Raw genomic sequence first — 20,394 nt, 5'->3', positions numbered from 1 at the left:
CTAATAACTCCATTCTTTTGACGAGGCAGTGTTCTACCGATAATTTCGGCCAGAGGAAATGGAAATGACGAATATTAAATGAAAGTCAAATGCAACAAGAGCTACCTGCACAGTACTGTAAGACTTCGTTCTTCGCTGTCGTCGATTTTGATAAGGTAAGATTGACTGATAAGAGATAGATGAAAATGACTTCTGCGGAGCAAAATCGGGACCTCAATATTTTTTGTGCTCATCTTGTAGCGCAGGTTCTGAGGAGTCGAATGGTACCATTTTTATGTGTTATAGCCACGGAAAATCTCCAATTCTAGTGCCTAAAGTTCCCGAAAATGACAGGTACTGAAGCCCTGTATCTCTGAAAATTTTCAGAAATGTGTAGAGGTTTTAGTATCGTTCGAAAGCCCAGCTCAAACTGATTATGAGCACTAGGTGCGCAATAGAAAATTTCAAAAAAAATTTTTTGCGTGAAAAGTTTTTCTCTCAGAAATTTTTTTTTGCTGGAAATTTTATTTTGCGCACCAGGTGCTCATAGCCAGTTTGATCTTGGCTTTTCAACGATACCAAAATCTCAATTTATTTCCGAAAATTTTTCGAGATACAGGGCTTCATGACCATTTTTCAAAGGGGGGCCCTTATGACGTCATAGGTGATGACTCAGACTCTAAAAACTATACCATTCGACTCCTCAGAAGTTTTTCTTTCTAATGAGCACAAGTAATATGGGGTGTAGAATTTTGCTCCGCAAAAGTGATTTTCACTTATCAAGAGAATCACAAGAATTTCATGTTATCGGACATTTTATGATGTCACGTTGATAAAATATTATCTAATTAAAAAAATATTTATTCAGAATGTCGAAATTTCGAAGAATTCAAAAAGTTCCCTCATTCATGGTATATGATAACTGAATAATAAACTTTCTCGGGGTGGCGGGCGCCCAGGTTCACAATCGGTTGGTTCACAATTTTGCGGAGCGCATACAAACCCCTGATTTCGTACTTTTAAAAATTTTGTGAACCGGGTCACAAAATTGTGAACCGGGTTCACAATTGTGAAACTGGGCGCCCTACAACCCTTTCTTGATCTATGCAAAATTTCTGCTAATATGATAAGTGTATAATCAGATTGCCTTCTTGCATGTGCAGGGTGAGAAGATAATGATAGATAATGAGGATGGTACGAGAGCAGGAGTACAGCTGATTAGCTGCGAAGGGAGAAAAAATCGATGCTCGATCTTTTTCGAGAAGTTGCCCTTCCCGGTCGTGAGAGCTACTCCAATCGATCGATTCATTGCATGTTCACCGCGTTTTTTTAGTTGAAAATTATTTCTCCTAGAGATCAGACTACTAAGAAGGTACTTCTGCAACGAAAAATATATTTATTTTTTTATTAAGAAAAATGAGAATTGAGAAACTAACAATCTGTAATTTAATTACCTTTAAGGGCCACCCAGCTTGTAGGATATTTACCTCCACTAATTCAATGTTTTGTCTTTTAGATTGTCGCACAGTGGGGAAAGTATGCTTTGACCTTTTGCTTTTTTTGAAGATGGCTGGACTGTAGTGAAAAACAGTAAGTTGACCAGTAGAGACTTTTTGGAGTGAAGACTTCTTTTTTTTAATGGAGAAGGGATTTTTATTTTCCTATGATGACTTTTGGAATAATCGACTTGTTTTAACTTCGGGCTCATTCTTATTCAAATACAGTCAAATAGAGTTGCAGTAACCGCGAAACTGTCGGTCGATACTGCCAAATTGAGACCTTATTACTGGCAGTTTGCCTCTTTTTTTTGCAAGAGAGATTAATTTTAAGAAAAGCGGAATATTCAAAGTAGATAGTATTTAGTGGTTTTTGGATATTTGATTTTAGCTGTTCGGATGATAAGAAAATGAACCCACAGTAGCGAAAATGTCGGAATCAGACGAAAACAGGATGCTTTCGCTCTTGGAGTTTCGCCGTCACTTCAACGAGATTCGGCTAGCTGCGAATCTTCGAGATCCGAATGAACAGGCAGAGCGGCTCAATTGCTTTATCCCGCTCTTTTTGGCTTCCTTCTCGAATGCTTCGGCGGGAGAGATTCGCGAGAAATTTGGAGAGTATTCCGGCGACTTTACGAAGCTCTGCTCGATCGTCTTCATCAGAGAAGTCAAGTCCAGAGCAAATAATCCTGACCCAGACGTCGCTGGACAAGAAGTCGCCAGAATTCTCCTGCCGAATGGATCCTGCTGGAATCTTTTTCAATGCGTGAGAATCTTGGCATTTTCCGGCGGCGGGGCAGTTGAGAAATTGGTTTCGCACGGCGTTGCAAGCTGTTTATCAAGGAACGGCTTTGAGGCTTTCTGTTTATCAATTATTGAGAGCGCAGGAGTACTTTTTCGCAGTTAATATTAAATATTCTTATCAATTCTTAAAACTTTAAATCGAGATGCAAGTTGATTCTTCTCGAGCCCGCTTCTCAGATCGCTTTATCTTTTGCTGGACATACAACTAGACGTCGACCAAGAAAAGCAATACCTGTTTATCTCCTCTTTTGGGCAGCTCCTTTCGCGGCTTCTCAGATCAGCTTCGACGACGGAAGAGCTAGTAGCTAACGACGACCTTAAACTTTTGTTCCAAAGCGCGGCAACTGCCAAAGGTCAGCACTGGCGTCGCATCAGCTCCGACGCCTTGTTGTCAATCGCCCGTCATACGATGAGCCTCAACGTCGCCCAATACATCCAGTCACGAGGGTTGATTGAAGAATGGCTGCATAACCTGAAAAAGAACAAAGCGACGCCTTTGGAGTCAATCGAACGTCTTGTTTGTGTGATTTGCTTCTTGCAAGACTCGAGTTCGTGTACGCAACAATTGCTCGACTCATTCAAGCGAGCGGATGGATATATCTTCCTCGCGGAGCTGCTCCTTTCGCTCGAAGACACTCTCCACAATCAGAAAGCTGATTCAAAGAAGCAGGAATCAATGGAGTGCGAAGAGGCGCTTCGGAATCTCGTGCTTCTTGTCGCCAGCCTCGCGACCTGTGGTTTCATCGAGCTTCGTCCATCCGCTCCATCTTCTGGCGGGCAGTCCGGCTTCCGCCTTCCACGACCAATGGGGCGAGGAGTCAGCGTCAGGAACATACCCGCATTTCAAGTCTTACAAACTGTGTGGACTCGTTCCAAATCTCTCATTCTCACAACTACGATTTTGGATGTTATCCTGTCTCTTTACCAACAAGATCCTGCGAACTACTTCATCCTTCTTCCGCAAAAGACAATTTCGATCCTCGCTGACCGGGTGATGGAAAAGCCAATCGACAACATGAGACGTTTTTTCAACATCATCGAGTGGGTCGGACTCAATCTCGGATACGTTCTTTCTGAAGAACTTGAGCCAATTCTGGCGATTCTTCGGCAAAATGTCTCGATTGAATTCACCATGGGAAGCTTTAGCATGATAGAGCGGCTGATTAAACAGAAACGAACCTACAAGGTATCCGCGTATGGCATCTATATACATGTATACATAAAGAAAAGAGTTCACAGATCGCGCACAGAGCTCCCGGGAGAATCCCTGTATATAATGTATTGATTTATTTTCACTATATTTTATTCAGGGCATTGCAGTGGATGTTGGGTTCGTAGGTATGAAAAAAGCGTTCCACATTTTTTTTTAATTACGGCTTAATTTAGCTGTCGCGGCGCAAACACTGATCGCTCAGCAGAACCGGTTGGAGCAAGAGAACACACCGCAGAGCACGAACTTTGACCTGACGAATATCACCGCCCTCTGTCGCCAAGGTAAGATACTAATGTTGCTTATCTTTTTCATCATGTTTTTGTTAAAGTTTGCCTTACGACAACCTTCATGGTGCAAGACGCACAAGATGAAGGTCGCGCTAGCAGAAGCTTTTTTGTCTCGGGCGGCTTCGAAGCGGTCATCAAACTTATGTCGAATATTCCGACGAGATCCGCGGCTCTCGAATTAGCTCGAAGTTTGATGATAGCAGACCCAGAGCTCGGTATCAACTCTATTCTGAACTTTCTTCACGAAGAATCGAGCAGAAAAGACCGAACTTTGTGCATGGATGTTACCCGCTGCTTGTCGCAAATTCTCCAAAGCTCTCCAGAAGCGCAGATTGCATTTGCGAATGGACGGGGATTTGAGCTGATTGAAGTGTTTTTGAATGAGTTCAAAGGTGCATTTTCACCAGAAAAATCATTCGGAAGAACTGGTTTACCGAGAGTTGAGACGACAGAAGAACTAGAAACCGTCATGAACCTGATCTTCTCATCTATCTCTGGATGTGGGAAAGGATTCGCTACATTTAGAAGAGTTCTTCCGATAGAAAAACTCACTCAACTCGTTCGAAGCTTCGGGATCTTTTACGAATATAAAACGATGGAGAATAACACCGAGAGTACGCTGCAAATCGAGCTAGACATACTTTCAATCACCAACTTCAACGATATTCTGAACGGTCATCACAATTTGTCGATTTCTATGCGAAGAGTGCTTCTTGTTATCGTGGCGATACTGAAAGTTTCCGTCGTTGAGAAGAAGATCAAACTTGCGCATTTTCTTGTTGTAATTCTAAAACTTGTTCCCGCGATTCTTGTTCCTGATCCACCCCAGCGTTCATTTCTTCAGTGTTGCATTTTGGAAACGATTCAAAGGCTCCTCTCGCATCCAGAAAATGCCCGACATGTATCACCGGAATTATCCGATGATCTTCTCGAGATTCTCTGCTCAGAGCCTTACGTGAACTTTATCTCTGATTATGTATCATCGACAAACGAAACAAAACTCTCTCGGTTAACATTTCAACTTTTGGAAGGACTCTTATCAACCTCAGCAAGCCCTAAGTATTTGTACTTGTATTTGCGACTATTAGAGCCACTAAATACATCTGGCATGGCGGCTGACTCGCAAAGTCTTCGACCAAGAGTTTTCAGGAGCATTTTGGAGATTCTAAAACGACGATGTGAAAACAAACTTCCAGAAGTCCCAGCGATTCTTCGATTGAATTCTTCGAGCGGTCGCTCCGCAGGAATCGAAATACCAGGTTTATTGCCCGTTGCTGCAGAAGGAACCTTGTCAGATTTTCCTACAATGGCCTCATCAATATCATCTGGGCTTACCGGATCAATTCAGCACTCCTGGCCTCCCGTTAATGGGTTTTGTATATCTACCTGGATTAGCATCAAAAATGTTCCTGATGAAGGCCCAGTCGCTTTGCCAATGGTAACAATCTGGCGGCAAGGGATTAGTAGGAAATCTTCGTATGTTGTTCTCTCCGTTCTTATCACGAAATCAAAACATGTCGTCGTTTCCACTCGTGAGCTGCCTTATAATGCCCATAATCAGCTCGAAGAACTTGAAATTGATTTCACAGAGCCTTCGGCTCAATCGCCAAACTTCGAAAATGTTGACTCTGTTGTCGGAAAACTACCCGAGCCATTCTTTGATGGCGAGGTGCACCATTTTCATCTGCAATTTACTCGAGGACTGATTAAACAATCTTTGTGCTATTTGTGGGTCGACAGTGGCTGCGTTGAACCAGGGTTGCCCAATCGGATCGGAATCCGATCGGAAATTCGGTCCGATCGGAATCGGATCGGTAATTGGTCGGACGAGGCAACGAAAATTTGGTCATGTCCGATCGGTAAAATCGGTTGCGATCGGTAAAATCGGATCCGATAATCCGATCGGAAAATGGGTAAAAAAGTCGGATTCATTCATTCAAAAACCACTAAAATCCGTGACTTAGACTTAAAATATACTTATAGAAAGTAATATTTCTGTAAATTCACCAATTTTTAGGCATTTTTTCTCAAAAAGAGCTTAATTACGTCCTTTAACCCCCCCACACAGGGCCTGGCAACCTACGATCAAAACGTCGATCACGAAGTGATCATCACGTTGACTGAGAATCTCAATCATTGAGACATCTCTGGTTACTGGTCCAAGCCAGCAAAAACTTGATATTATCTCTGAATATTAGTTATAAACAAAACCTTGGTCACGATGATTAAGTGTTACATCGAGAATGTCAACCATTGAGATGGTTCTTTTTGCGAAAGCCATTTGTTGCTTCGTTTCTAGGAAATTCTAGCGCCTAGGCGGCTTTTATGAAAGCTCTTTCAGGACCCTTATAGGTTTTGTACACATGTTGCGGATCCAAGCCCCCGAAAACCCAAAATTATCCATTAATTTTCACGGAAATTACAGGTAAAATGGTTAGAAGGGCGTTTGTATCGAAAGAACTTGATATTTTCGAGTTTTTCTTCATATTCAGTACTCTAAATTGAAATTTTAACTTGAAAATTTTAGAAAATTTTTCCGATCGGACATGAACTTTAATCGGAATCCGAAAAATCCGATCGGAATCGGTAATCGGTCGGATCGGGCGAGGTTCGAATCGGATCGGATCGGAATCGGATCGCCAAGACCAAGATTTTTTGTCCGATTGGGCAACCCTGGTTGAACTAAGCAACAGTGGAAAATTGCGATATCCATCTGGATCAACGAGTAGCTATCATCTCTCGGGAGCATCAAGCCATTGCGTTAATATGACCCTTGGAACTACAGATAGTTTGAGTCAACTGCCAAAAGCTGACTGGTCAATTTCGTCGCTTTATTGCTTCAATGAAGCTTTACCAGCCAACTTGGCTGCCAATATTTTCAATAAAGGGCCTCTCTATCGAGGTTGCTTCCAGCAGTTACAGATGGTCAATGAAGATGGAATTCTTTTGGCATTGTTTCCTGAGAATGGACTGAATCAAAGCGAAGAGCTTATTCTAAAAAATGGAGTCAGTTGTTTGACTGGACAAGAACGCGCTGTAGGCGGATTTTTGTCGGATGTGCCGGGAAACGATGGCGATCCAGTTGAAATTGTGCCTGCAACTGTTCCTTATGGATCGCTACTGGGAGTAGGTGGCCCATTTCTGTTCCTGTCACTTGTTGAGCAGGCTGAAGATCTGGACTCGTTAGTCGACGCACTAGATTCATTCAGCCGTGTAATTCAGTTATCGCCTGCCGTCAGCGCTGAGTTCGAGCTTGAACGAACACTTCCCATTTTGGCCTATCTTCTTTCGGAGAAAACACCTCTTTTCCAAAGTAGATTGATCTTCTATGTCGTCATTCAAATTACTCGGACGGCTTCATTCGGAGGGGCAAAAGCTCCGGCCTCCATCAACAGCGAAGCTCTGAATCTGCTGATTCTGGATTTGTTTCTGTGGAAGTCATCCGAATGTTTACGATACATTCTTGAGCATGTTCTTGAGCTCATGCGTGGCTCAAAGAGCCATCCATCAACGCTGAAGGAAGAGATTTTGCGCTCTGAGATATGCCCTAATCTACTTCAGCTTTTATTCGAACATGACATTCCAGATTCATGCATTGGCTCGGCATATGACCTGCTAGAAGCTTTGACTTCATCTGATGATGATCTCCTCATGATCGGCAATAGTCTCATTTACGCGGTTCAAATTAAGCGAGAAGTTTTCCTTGCGATTGCGAAGATGTTCTTTCGTCTGATGACAAGCGATAAGAAATCCACAGAGTTCGCGGATCGATTTGAAAAGCTTTTTGGATGGGAATTATTATTAACCCTGCTGGATCAATGCCCGCCATCGGATCAGCCAGTTATCTTATCATTATTATCGGCATTATTTCTTAGCTGCCCAGCATCATCTGAGAGGTTTTTGAATGGAAGTTTACTTCAGAAGACGACCAAATCAAAGAAAGAAAAGGGATTTGACTTGACCTACGAAGCTCAGGAAGATCAAGTAGCCAACGACGAAGCTCCGAGGACAGCAAATTGTTTTAAAATCTTATCAAAGTTGCTTGAGCGAAGTGTAGACAATGTTCAAAACTGTTTAATAATTCTCGGCCTTTTGATCGGACAAGCCGTTGATCCGGACATCGCAGGAACTCGACAACTCGGCGAAGGCTTCATCGAGAATCAAGCATCAAGTCCAAATGCTCTTACTTCATCCTGCTTCACTCTTATTTACTCAATATTGCGTCGTCAATTGACGAATAATGATGATTCCGCTACTCAAGCTGTCTTTCCGATGCTCATGGAGCTGTATAGAAATCACTTGCCGAAATTTGGCAAGGCATTTTTCCAAGAGCAACTTGTTCAGCAATTAGTTTATGTGCTCTATCCGTACGAATCGCCGGCGACGAAGCTGTCGGATGAGATGCAATCGGCGGAGAAACTTGTTATCGATCAGTTAATTGCGCTATTTACGAACTCAGTCTCATTGGGTTGCGGGTCTATCGTCTTCAAGAATGTGTGCGATGCCATCCTTGGCGTCAGTCCGCCGCAAGGTGCCCTCCCCATTCAGCAGAAAGCTGTCTTCACGACTCTTGTTGATGCCCTTCAATCGTTTATCAGACTGACAAATCTTCCATGGAATTGGCCAGTCCATCTCGAGTTCTCGCAGCGTTTGACGACAATAGAAAACCTATCCCACTTCCTTGCCCGTGTTGTTGATCGAATTTGGGAGTTTGATTGCTACAAGAGTGCGCTGTACGACCTTTGTCATACAATGGCAAACTTGTTAATTCGATCCCGGTCAAATCGCGCACCTAGAGCCGTTTTGGAGAGTCTTGAGCACACCCTTTGGAAATGCATGTACTTGAATTTATGCAAATCGACGATGACAGAAGCCGAGCAACTCGTTGCTGCGGCAGCGGTCGATCTCATCATTGAATTCAAAGCCGTTATCTTTCCATTTACACAGGAAGGCAACAAAGACGCTATCGAATATGCCCTTCTTCTTGCGCATTGTCTATTCCAGCTATCCAGTGACTCGGGCGGAAGAAGATTCATCGAGCAAGTTTCTTCTGAAGATCGAATCCACGCGCCAACAGTTATTCATGAAACATTGAATAACTCTATCACTGCTGCTTGGAACATACTGTTGGCATCGCGCTGTCTCGAGTTTGAAGCTCACTGCAAAGTAAGCATTCCACCTGGATCGTCTATCGATGTCGGTAAGATAATGCTCCGGGATATGGCATCCCGGCAATGGACGTCTTTCAAGGAAAAGTCAAAGCCAAAGGTTCAACCTCCAGGCGGAATGCTCAGAAAGCTTTCTGGATCGATGGGAAAGTTTACATCCGCGTCGAGGCGAGCACTAACTGTCAAACGCACAGCATCTGTTTCTGACGCAATGAGCTGGCTTCGACTCGAGTGCGAAGTTCTCCGCGATCAAATTGCTAATGAAATGTCCGACAAGGCGTTTCAGTACGGTCGCAAGATGTCAGCGGCAAAAGCCGACTGGGAAGAAATCTCCCTCGGGCTTACTATGCCTGGTGGTCTTTTTGGACCTTCAAAACCAGACAAATTTGTTCGCTGGATGCTCGATACATCAGAGGGTCCAGCGCGAACAAGACGGCTGATGGTCCCAAACACAAAGTTCTATGAAAACTACCCTCCAATAAGCTCTTGTGGATTGCCTGGAAAACATAAGAAGCCATCTTCATCCCTTTCCGAAGAGTTCTATAGAGCGAAGAATCCAAATATAGAACACAGAAGAATCAGTAGTCAATCAAGCACTGGAAGCCCCTCAGAAGTTGAGGTATTGAAGCAAGAATCCATAGAAATCGAGAGTATCGCGGCAAAACTTGGAAATGCTCCAAAAGTGTCCACAAGTAGCACTGATGATTCTGGCCCACCGTTATCCCCGATCGAAGAACCTCCTCTATCCCCAACTGGAACATCTCAAGATGTCTTTGGCGCCGAAACGAATCCTCAAATTTCTGGAAAAATCCTCGAGCCTGGAGATAAGGTCCGCTACAGCTACAGAATCGGACGAGTGGCAGGACTCGACGCCCATGAGGGTCTTCTTGTCATCGGAAAGCAGAAAATTTACCTCATCGATGGTCTAGGAATAACGAAAGATAACAAGATAAAGGAAATTGTGAGGATGAAGGAAGAAGAGTCTCAGTTTGTGATTCCCACAAGAACAAACGAAGCGCCAGCTGATAATCCGATTCAAGTGAATAAATTTTCGCTCAATCAAATCAGAAATATTGAAAAGCGACGGTACCTGCTTCAACCGATTGGCCTCGAACTCTTCCTTGCCAACGGAAGAACTTACCTCCTGGCTTTCGAGAAGAACGAGCGTCAAAGAGCTCTCCAACGTCTTCTCCAATACGCTCCGCAAGCAAGAACAGCCGATGCTTCTCAAATGATGGACGGTTTGACGAAAAAGTGGGAAAACGGAGAAATCTCTAATTTTGAGTATCTCGTCATTTTGAACACATGGGCTGGGCGAACATACAACGATCTCATGCAGTATCCGATTTTCCCTTGGGTAATCGCCGATTATGATTCAAGTGCGCTGGATTTTGCAAAATCAGAAACATTCCGCGACTTTTCTTTGCCAATGGGAGCACAAGCAGCTGACAGACTTGCACAGTTTAGGAAGAGGTACAAGGAACTGTGTGAACTTGGGAGCGAGACATCGCCTTATTATTACGGAACGCACTATTCCTCGGCAATGATTGGTAAGGGAAAATGTATTCTCATGTGATAATCTCTCATCTAGTGTCATCATTCCTTGTCCGATCAGAGCCCTTCACGGACTTCTTCTTACGCCTCCAAGGCGGCCACTTCGACTTGCCAGATCGCATGTTTCATTCTGTGAAGGAAGCCTGGCTCTCTGCTTCGACGAGAAATAACGCGGATGTAAGAGAACTCATTCCAGAGTTTTTCTATCTCCCGGAATTCCTCGAAAACAGAAATAAATTCGACTTGGGCAAAAAGCAGAGTGGGACGGAACTTGGCGACGTTGTTCTTCCGACATGGGCTCGAGGAAGCACCAGGGAATTTGTGAGGATTCACCGAGCTGCTCTTGAAAGTCCATACGTCTCGTCAAATATCTCTCAGTGGATAGACCTGATATTCGGCTTCAAACAAGCTGGCGAAGCTGCGTTGGACGTGCACAATCTCTTCCATCCGCTCTTTTATGAAGGACAAGTCGACGTTTTCAGCATTCAAGATCCTCTTCAAAGAAACGCCGCGATCGGATTCATCAACAATTTTGGTCAAATTCCAACGAAGCTCTTCAACAAGCCTCATCCCCAACGAAAAGGGCCTTGGAATAGAGTTTCTATTGCCGAAGCTACTTTGATTGCTGGACTCAAGAATGCATTCTATCACAAGCTCAACCAAGGTCTGATTAAAAATAAAGACTTTATTGTCTATTTCTTGTTTAGTTCGTTCTTCCGAAAAACCATTGATAGAACGAACAGGTAAAGTTGGCTCGATTCTTATCAATGATCGAGGCGATCTGAAAGCTCTACCGTTCGGGCGTATCAGAGCTGGGGCGACCAAAGATGTTCTTTGGCAGAATCCAGACTTCTCCATCAGATATCTTGCTTCTGATTCAGAAAAGGTAAAATGACTGAAATTAAAAATCCGATAAATCCAATTCAAGCCGATCGCGATATTCGAAGACCTGTACCGATCGCCGATTACAGTAGCTGCTACTCTTGGAGAAGAGCTGCTTTTTCTCGGTCACAGAGATACTTCTATAACAGCTTGGCATACTGATCTCAAACAGAAATCAGTATCGCTAGCGAGAGTTATGCGTGGCCACGGGTAAATATCATCCTAAATAGCTTCTTTCTAACTTATTTTAAGAAATCTAATCACCTCGCTGAGATGTCTCCCAGAATACGGCGTGTTGATATCTGGCTGTAAAGATGGCAGAGTGAACATCTGGGATGTATCGACTTTCAAAATCATTCGATTGTTGGGAACCCACAGTAGCGAAATAATGGACATAAAAGCATGCTGGATTACTGGCGATATTTTCGTTGCTTCCTCGCGTCAGATTTCCGTCTACTCGATCAATGGCGACCCATTAGGTTTGAAAGCTTCCTTTTGTGGAAACTTATTTGTCGTTTTTAGGCTCTGTGCAGACGGAGAAAGTCGCATGTATTGGAGCACCGGCTGGCCGAGAGTGGGAACGACCGAGAATGGTTCTATCCGGGCACACAGACGGATCGATACGTGTTTGGGCGCGTGAACTAGTTCCCTGTCGGAACTCGAGGTGAGAAAACGCTTTTCGAATTGACGAGTGACAGTTATTCAGTCTGAGCTCAAACTCGTCGCAAGAAGAGAGCTCCAGAGCATCTTCTTGGGGCATGTCTGGAACTTGTTGGGAAGAGCGTCTAGTTTTGCGAAGTAAACTTGCTCTTCCGAGCAACGACTCCGAGTCCTCAATCGGCGTGACTTCGTTCGGCATCTCGCACGACCACTCGCGCTTCTACACCGGCGACTCCAGAGGACGTGTATTCAGTTGGACGTCCTAAACTCTTTTCTTCATTTCCAAAACAAATTTCTTCATTTTCACTGTTTCGCAAAATCCCAGTTCGAAAACAACAAATCATTCATTCTTTCTTCATTTTTTGAATCTACCTATCCACTTATTAACGACTCTTCAATGCAAAATACATCTTCAGTTCAAAATATCATTTTATTTCTTTTTCGTTCCCGTTTAATTTCACTGTCAATCCACTTTACCTAAACTCAAAAATCCGTTGCATCTTCGAAATGTACTGTACTAGTCGATACTTTACAAAAACAACTAGAATGGCAGATTTGCATGAGTAGCGCCCATTTCTTACATGCAACGACTCTCGGGACTTTTGCTTACTTCACCGCGTGGATTCTCGTTCGCCCTTTCATCGAGGGCAATCTCTTGTTAGAAGTTTTGTTTCCTGAGATTCGTTATTTGGTGCCAGTCACTCTTCTTGCCGCTCTCTGGGTTTTCATCGCAATCGCAGTCACTATCACGCATAATTCAAAATGAGAATTCGCAAGTCTTCTGTCCTCGCGTTTTTCCTCGTTCTTTGCTTTATCTGCTACTCTTTCTGGGCCTTTTCGAGGGCAAAAGAAGAGACGGAAAAGGGACTACGGGAGATTCCACCAATTGAAGACGAAATCTCCCTCCTAAACTCAAAGATCAAGCAGTTAGAGGACGAAGCAAGAGGCAATGTCAAGATCCTCTCGTCTATCAAAGAGAAGCTCGACGTCTTGATAAACGTCGAAAAGACCAACAATGGCGACGATGCCGTTTTGTCCGAAATTCAATCGCAGCTGAAAAGCCCGTTCGAGAAAATCCTCGCTCCAAAAAGCGACAATGGTCAATGCGCAGCTACTGTTCCTTACAGAGGCTCCGGCTCAACCTATCACGTGGACAAGTTCTATGAAGAATGGGACTTTGTTGACCGCGATGGGGGCGTTTGGAAACAAGGCTGGGAGATAAAATCGACCGATGCAGAATGGATGGACACCAAGCTGCAGATTATTCTGATGCCACACTCGCACAACGATCCTGGCTGGGTAAAGACATTGGATACCTACTACACGGGACAGACCAGAACGATTTTGAAGGTGATTGTCGACGCCTTGTCCAAAAACCCGCTCAGAAAGTTTATTTGGGCGGAAACGGTCTTCTTGAATATGTGGTTTGATGACCCGAGTGTTAGTCAAGATTACAAGTCGCGTTTTACCACACTTCTCAAAAGCGGTCAAATTGAAATCGTAACGGGCGGCTGGGTGATGACGGAAGAAGCGCCTAGCCACTACTTCGCAATGTCGGATCAACTGATCGAGGGACATCAGTGGCTCAAGAAGCATTTCGACTATCATCCCAAAAACGGCTACAATTGTGATACCTTCGGAGCTTCTCCAACAACAGCTTATCTGAACCATCTCGCTGGGATCGACCACATGCTCATTCAGCGCACTCATTACGTCGTAAAGAAGCATTTTGCGGAGCAAAACATTCTCGAATTCAACTGGCGACAATCATTCGATAATACTGGTTCGGACGAAACTTTCACGCATATGATGCCTTTCTACTCCTACGATGTGCCGCACACCTGCGGACCAGATCCAAGTGTTTGCTGCCAGTTCGACTTCAGAAGACTTCGCAAAGTATCGCCGCCAGTCACTTGTCCATGGCGAAAAGAACCCGTGGAAATTACAAAAACAAACGTTGCTGAGCGAGCAAGAGTTCTTCTTGATCAATATCGTAAGAAATCCAAACTCTATGCGAAAGGAACCAAGGAAAACACCCGCGTTGTGCTCACTCTTCTCGGCGACGATTTCCGATATGATTCTGATGCTGAAGCAGAAGCGCAATTTACAAATTACGAGAAGCTCTTTGAGTTTATCAGCAATACTCCGACATTGAATGCTGAGGCCAAGTTCGGAACATTAAAAGATTACTTTGCTCTGGTCGATAAAGCTCGCCCGATTGCGGAAAATCCATCTATCTCGGGAGACTTTTTCTCATACGCAGATCGAACTACTAATTATTGGACAGGATTCTTCAACTCGAGGCCGTTTTTAAAATGGTTTGATCGACGACTAGAGCATTTGATGCAAGCATCGGATACAATGCTCTCTATTGGTCTTATCAGCGGCAAGATTGCTTCAAATGTAGCTGATGAAATTTACAAGAAAATTCGGGCGGGAAGACGTGAGGTCGATTTGTTCCAGCATCACGATGCTATCACTGGAACAGAGAAGGACTTTGTCCATCGGGATTATGCTGATCACCTTCTTTCGGGATACAAAAACTTAAAGGAAGCATACTCGAAAACTCTTTCGGCTATTTCAGAAGAAAACGTCGTGGCTTATTATTTGGAAGAAGACTTGAGCGAGAGAGGGAAGCTTCCAGTCGCTAAGACGGTTGAAATCGGCGAAGGGTGTGCTTACTTGGATGTATTCAACTCTTTATTGCACAAAACAGAAGATCTTGTTAGAGTGAAAGTTAACTCCAATCAAATTTCGGCAAGGTACATGGACGGAAGCAAGCCACTTGCTCAACTGAATCCATGGTGGGACGTTGTGAAGAACGACCACTTTGAAGGTAGAATTTCTGACAGCAACTCTTTCGAGCTCCTTCTCATGGTCAATGTCGATGGCTTGTCGACGAGACGAGTAAAGCTTTGTCCAAGCTCAAGTCAAGAGGTTCCTCTTGCGAAAATAAGTCTTGGAGGATCCGCAGACGGAAGCAACATCGAATCTAAGTTTTCAACGAGCAGAGTTAGCGGAGATCCTCAACTGGTCTCGCCAAATGTTAAAGTAATTCTCAACGGTAAAAATGGACTTCTCAAGGAGATCAGTATCGATGGAAGATTGCACTCGACACAATTGCAATTTGCCAAATATGGCTGCAGAGGAAGAGGAAACTCGCAGGATAATTCTGGATCGTATTTATTTGCACCGGACAAGCTTTCTGTCCCTGTTTTTGGTCAGCAAGATCAAGGAATAGTTTTGAAAGACAGCATTATGTTAGAGTCTAACTCTTAGATTCTTGTAAGTCTTTTGAAACTAAAAAAGGCGGATACCGAATCATTTCCGGTCCTGTAATCGACGAAGTACAAGTCGGCGCTGAGCGAATTATGCATCGACTTTCTGTTGTCAAATGTGGCGTTAGTTCTGGCGCTGTTTTGATTGATACCTTCGTTGATGTGAGAGGCGAGACCAATTACGAAATGGTTATGCAGGTCCGTTCGGATGTTCAAAATCACAGAACGCTGTTTACTGATTTGAATGGTCTGACGATAACAAAGAAGGTTTATTACGATAAACTGACGATTCAGGGAAATGTTTATCCTATTGTCTCTTCTGCTTACATTCAAGGTAAAGTTTTTTGTTAAATCTAATATAAAATTCTTTTAGATAATCAAAAACGATTGACCATCCTTACTCAACAATCTTCTGGTGTTACCTCCCAGAGGGATGGTGAAATAGAGGTATTAAAAATCACTTAAATTGGCTCACTTTCAACCTTTTTTCTTAGATATGGCTCGACAGGACTCTCGCTCAAGATGATTCCAGAGGAATGGGCCAGCCAGTCAAAGACAACTCAATTACAAAAGGTTCTTTCAAACTTCTTCTTGAATCAACATCACCTTCTACATCTGCTGATTCGATTTATCTGGTAAATGAATATCGTTTGAAACAAGTCCTAACTGTTTAGTCGCCGTATGCGAACAGACTATCAGAATACACGCATTCTCCCTTCCTTGCCTCGATTCTGACTGGTTCAGTTACGAAGGATTCATCTTTTACTGGGTTGAAAGCCTCAGCACCACTGCCTCACGATGCCAAACTTGTCAACTTGAGACCCACCAAGTAAGCGCAAAACTAAACTTGTGTAGCTAACTTCCTAATTTTAGGGTGAATGGTTCCCCAAATATTTCAGTGGCCCTTATTCTACGTCGCTATGGATCGGACTGCTCCCTTTCGCAAATACTTCCTCTTGAAGACTCCTCTTGGCCCATTTCCCTCGACGGTAAATTTTACTCGCCGAGCTTTCAATCACGAAACTTTTCAGTTTTTTCAAATGCAAAAGCATCAGAAACGAGCTTGACGCTCCTCGATACAAGGAAGGAAAATGTGAAGGAGGTCGATTTAGAGCCAATGAAGATCAAAGTTTTCCATTTCAATGCCTAATTTATTCGATGAGAATTATAGATTCTCATCAGTTGGTGTGTTTCTTCATGTACTTTTTCCAAAAGTTCTGACGATTTCTACTGCTTCTAAGAATATGTAATGATAGAAAAATATCGTAGAGATTAGACATGTGTATGTAGACATTTCAATGCCAGTTCGATGATTCATATGTTCCAGTTGTAGTACCTATTTTTATCTATGAATACTGTTCCGCAATTTTCAAAACCTATTCATTTATCATGTGCAATTACTTTCAAAACTTAAAAAAATTCAATCTTTAGGCCCAAGCTTATTCCAAACCCTAGAATGGACGGTGACGAGGAGCGAAAGTCTAAACAGCATCGTGCCTCCCGAGCTGGTCGAGGCCACGATAAAAAGGCAAACAAATCCGAGCACTCGTTTCACTCCGAAATCGATGAAAAACGCCAGGAAAAAGAACGTGCGGGTTCACAAAAGCGGAATCCTAAGGTACTCGAGGAGAATCTTTTGGAAAAGATCTCATTATTTTTAGGCTTTTGGAGTTCAATCCGCTGTGAATATGAACAAAGGCTTCCGTCTTGCTCAAGACAGGAAAAGCAACAAGACTTTTATCCCAGTCGTCAAGAGGGAAACTGACGAGCCGCCTCCAATAATCGTCGCAATTGTCGGCCCGGCAAAAGTTGGAAAATCAACCCTTGTCCGCTCCCTCGTGAAACATTACACAAAACAAAAGATGAATCGTGTGGACGGTCCGATAACAGTCGTTTCGGGCAAATACAGAAGAATCACCTTCATCGAGTGTCCGAATGACTTGAACTCGATGATTGACATCGCAAAAGTTGCTGATTTGGTTCTTTTGATGGTTGACGCTAGTTTCGGCTTTGAAATGGAGGTGTTTGAGTTTTTAAACGTCGCGCAAGTCCATGGTATGCCAAGAGTAATGGGAGTCCTCACTCATCTTGATCTCGTCCCAGTTGGCGATAAGCAAAAGAAAATCAAAACGAAGCTCAAGCATCGTTTTTGGACAGAACTGTACCAAGGCGCAAAACTCTTCTACCTCTCTCGTCTTGCCCAAGAAGGCCAGTACATGAATCAGGAAATTTCCAATCTTGCCCGTTTCATTTCCGTTATCAAATTTCGTCCGATCATGTGGCGCCAAAATCATCCATATGTTCTCGTCGACAGAGTTGAGGATCTCACAGATCCCGAGGAGCTCTCAAAGAATAAGAAAACGGATAGAACCGTTGCTCTTTATGGCTTCTCAAGAGGAGCTCATATGAATCCTTCTTATCATGTTCATATCGCCGGTGTTGGTGACTTCGTGCCGTCTTCTGTGACGCATCTTCCTGACCCAGCACCCCTTCCGAAAGAACAGAAAAAACGATCTTTGAATCAGAAGGAGAGAATCCTCTACGCTCCTTTGACCGGACAAGGAGGATTCATGTACGACAAAGACGCAGTCTACCTCGACGTTGACAAGGCAGAGCATGACGGGCCAAGAGAAGGAGAAGAGTTTCTGAACAAAATGGCTGATGCTAATCTCCAGTCAAAAATGAAAGAGAGCGGAGGCGAATTGCTGACACTTCTTGCCGGTGGTAATGAAGTCGAGAGGCGACCTGCAAACTTTGAAGGCGAAGAAGACGACGACGATGATGATGACAACGAAGAGGACGAAAACTCGGGAGAAGAAGAAGAGTCCGAGGACGAAATTGAAGGGCTCGAAAAAAGAGAAGTGGCCTCGGATTCGGATGGAGAAGGTGAAGACTTTGACGCGAATGAAATGGACGGCAAGCTTCTTGAAATGCAACAAGAACTTGAAGGAAGCGAACCAGAGTCAGAAGATGATCTCGCATTCAAGAATGACATGCATACACGTGCTTCCAATAGCTTTTACGCTCGGCAATCATCTTCAGTTAATCTAAAAGCACTAGTCTACGATACAGACCCAACAAAGTTGCAAGAAAATACAGAAAAATCAGAAGTCGGCGATTTCTTTGTAAAGATCATGGAAAAATCGAGTGAAATCAATGACAAGGACGAGACGAAAAAGCCCTTTATCGCCACAAATGCTATTGATGATGAGGATGACATTCTATCGAGAGTTGAGCAATTAGCCGCTATGATCAAGGACAGCTTTGTTACGGGGGACTGGGGTGAGGAAGATGCCGAAAAATTACTGGAAGAAGATGATGCCCTTTATGGCGATTTTGAAGATTTAGAGAAATCTTTGGACGACGAGAGCGGTATTGAATCATTACAATATCAGATAGTAACGTTTTTTAGGCTCAGAAGAAAATGATGATGGCTTTGAAGAAGAGGAAACTGAAGCTATGGAGGTTGAAGAAAGCAAAGAAGACGAGAAGACGAAGAAACAGAAAATCTGGGAAAAGAAACAAAAATTGAAAGAGGCCTTCAACCAAGAATACGATGATAAGGGTGATCCAACAGCTGGTTTTTTCGAAGAGTGGAAGAAGGAAACTGAAGCCATTGCAGCTAGAAATAAAAAGTAATGAGACTTCATCAACTAATTTCTCATCACAGTTTAGTGAATTTGCCGATCTAGCCGATGATTTGAGAATCAACTACGAAGGCTACCGCGCTGGACTCTATCTTCGCATGGAATTCGAGAACTTTCCCGCAGAATTCCTTGAAAACATGGAAATTAAATACCCTCTAATCGTCGGAGGTCTTCTCCCTTCCGAACAACAGAGGAGTACTGTGCAGATGAGAATTAAAAGACATCGATGGTTCCCTCGCCCAGTACTCAAATCGCGAGATCCATTAATTGTCTCTCTCGGATGGAGAAGATTCCAGACCATGCCGCTCTACTACATGCAGGATCACAACATGAGGCAGAGATTCCTGAAGTATACGCCAGAACATATGCACTGCTGGGCGACCACTTTGGCTCCAGTCGCGCCACAAGGAACTGGTTTCTTAGCTGTTCAGAAAATGGCGAATGGACAACCTGGCTTTAGAATTTGTGCAACTGGAACAGGTAAGAACTGTAAACGACTATTTTTAAAAAAATTGTTATTAAGTGCTTCACCAGGATCACTCTGCCAAGGTCGTCAAGAAACTCAAGCTGATCGGTTACCCAATGAAGGTCTACAAAAATACGGCATTCGTTAAGGATATGTTCACAAGTCAAATTGAGGCCGCCAAGTTTGAAGGAGCGCAAGTTCGAACTGTTTCTGGAATCCGAGGCATCATCAAAAAGTCACTACGGAAGCCGGAGGGCGTTGTCAGAATAACCTTCGAAGATCGAGTGCAATACTCTGATATTATCTTCTGCAAGACTTGGGTAAACTTGGCGATTCCGTCGATGTATCTGCCGGTCACAAACTTGTTACAGGTAATTTATCCTTTTTTATGCTTCTCTGATTCTGTTGGTAATAGGAAGAGTCAAAGAAATCCGATTGGCAAGGACTGAAAACCGCCGGAGAAATCCGAAAGGAGCGAGACATCAAGCTCAAGCAGCGATCAGACTCGCTTTACAAACCTGTCCAACGAAAGAAACGCGTGTTTAACAAATTGGTGTTGCCAAAGGAACTAAAGAAGGATCTTCCTTTCAAAACGAAGATGAAAAATCAGCAGAAACAGATTGCAGGCGTAAACAAGGCCTCGAGAGTGCCTGTCATCAGAGAAGAGAAAGACAAGAAGGTGAAATTCTCATCGATGATTTCCGTTTACAAAACCATTATTCTAGGTTGCCGCTCTGTTCAATATTCTGGGAGCAGCGCAAAACGAGAGAAAAGAAAAACGAAAGGCAGATTCGAAGGCTCGAACAGAAAAGTACAAGGCGCTTATAAAGAAGCAACAGCTCAAGCGCCAGCGACAGAACAAAGATATCAAAAAGAAAATTTATTCAAATCTGCAGAAAGAAGTGTCGAAATAAACTCGAATTGCTTTCCATTTGAAATAAGCTCATCTGGTTTTGATAT

General features: G+C 43.5%; 3 protein-coding genes across 4 annotated transcripts; all 3 read left to right on the top strand.

Annotated features, from left to right (window-relative positions):
* Positions 1–2,460: 2,460 nt before the first annotated feature.
* Positions 2,461–12,542, top strand: LOC145700747 (WD repeat and FYVE domain-containing protein 3-like). Of its 2 annotated transcripts, none has more exons than XM_081778072.1 (11): positions 2,461–3,465; positions 3,590–3,617; positions 3,666–3,773; positions 3,821–5,522; positions 6,452–10,497; positions 10,539–11,165; positions 11,209–11,387; positions 11,430–11,593; positions 11,636–11,862; positions 11,906–12,047; positions 12,090–12,542. In XM_081778072.1, the coding sequence occupies exons 1-11, from the start codon at positions 2,689–2,691 to the stop codon at positions 12,307–12,309; spliced, it is 8,220 nt and encodes a 2,739-aa protein (XP_081634198.1). In that variant the 5' UTR covers positions 2,461–2,688; the 3' UTR covers positions 12,310–12,542. The 2 variants fall into 2 exon arrangements, with proteins under 2 accessions (XP_081634198.1, XP_081634199.1); XM_081778073.1 differs by having other exon boundaries at positions 3,821–5,537; positions 6,467–10,497.
* Positions 12,543–12,589: 47 nt separating this feature from the next.
* LOC145696362 (alpha-mannosidase 2-like) lies at positions 12,590–16,745 on the top strand. The gene is made up of 7 exons (XM_081773383.1): positions 12,590–15,279; positions 15,354–15,655; positions 15,695–15,768; positions 15,816–15,956; positions 15,996–16,150; positions 16,195–16,310; positions 16,353–16,745. Exons 1-7 carry the CDS (start codon positions 12,806–12,808, stop codon positions 16,469–16,471), a joined length of 3,381 nt encoding a protein of 1,126 aa, XP_081629509.1. The 5' UTR covers positions 12,590–12,805; the 3' UTR covers positions 16,472–16,745.
* A 32-nt stretch (positions 16,746–16,777) lies between these two features.
* Positions 16,778–20,375, top strand: LOC145700721 (ribosome biogenesis protein BMS1 homolog). The gene is made up of 7 exons (XM_081778045.1): positions 16,778–16,939; positions 16,983–18,693; positions 18,734–18,956; positions 18,997–19,448; positions 19,492–19,805; positions 19,850–20,113; positions 20,160–20,375. The coding sequence occupies exons 1-7, from the start codon at positions 16,778–16,780 to the stop codon at positions 20,346–20,348; spliced, it is 3,315 nt and encodes a 1,104-aa protein (XP_081634171.1). The 3' UTR covers positions 20,349–20,375.
* Positions 20,376–20,394: the final 19 nt, after the last annotated feature.

This window comes from Oikopleura dioica, chromosome 2 (genome assembly GCF_907165135.1).
Source record: "Oikopleura dioica chromosome 2, OKI2018_I68_1.0, whole genome shotgun sequence".
In the NCBI taxonomy this organism is placed as follows: Eukaryota; Metazoa; Chordata; class Appendicularia; order Copelata; family Oikopleuridae; genus Oikopleura; species Oikopleura dioica.
Note: the sequence above shows the minus strand (reverse complement) of the source record. Positions and strands in the feature narration are given on the sequence as shown.

Coding starts and splice junctions, on each gene's coding strand:
- LOC145700721 (XM_081778045.1), top strand. CDS start 16,778: ATGGACGGTGACGAGGAGCGAAAGTCTAAACAGCATCGTGCCTCCCGA. Junction 16,940..16,982: donor CACAAAAGCGGAATCCTAAG/GTACTCGAGGAG, acceptor CATTATTTTTAG/GCTTTTGGAGTTCAATCCGC. Junction 18,694..18,733: donor ATCTTTGGACGACGAGAGCG/GTATTGAATCAT, acceptor AACGTTTTTTAG/GCTCAGAAGAAAATGATGAT.
- LOC145700747 (XM_081778072.1), top strand. CDS start 2,689: ATGAGCCTCAACGTCGCCCAATACATCCAGTCACGAGGGTTGATTGAA. Junction 11,166..11,208: donor CTATCACAAGCTCAACCAAG/GTCTGATTAAAA, acceptor TTTCTTGTTTAG/TTCGTTCTTCCGAAAAACCA. Junction 11,594..11,635: donor AGAGTTATGCGTGGCCACGG/GTAAATATCATC, acceptor ACTTATTTTAAG/AAATCTAATCACCTCGCTGA.
- LOC145696362 (XM_081773383.1), top strand. CDS start 12,806: ATGAGAATTCGCAAGTCTTCTGTCCTCGCGTTTTTCCTCGTTCTTTGC. Junction 15,280..15,353: donor TTTGGTCAGCAAGATCAAGG/AATAGTTTTGAA, acceptor AACTAAAAAAGG/CGGATACCGAATCATTTCCG. Junction 15,656..15,694: donor CTCTTCTGCTTACATTCAAG/GTAAAGTTTTTT, acceptor AAATTCTTTTAG/ATAATCAAAAACGATTGACC.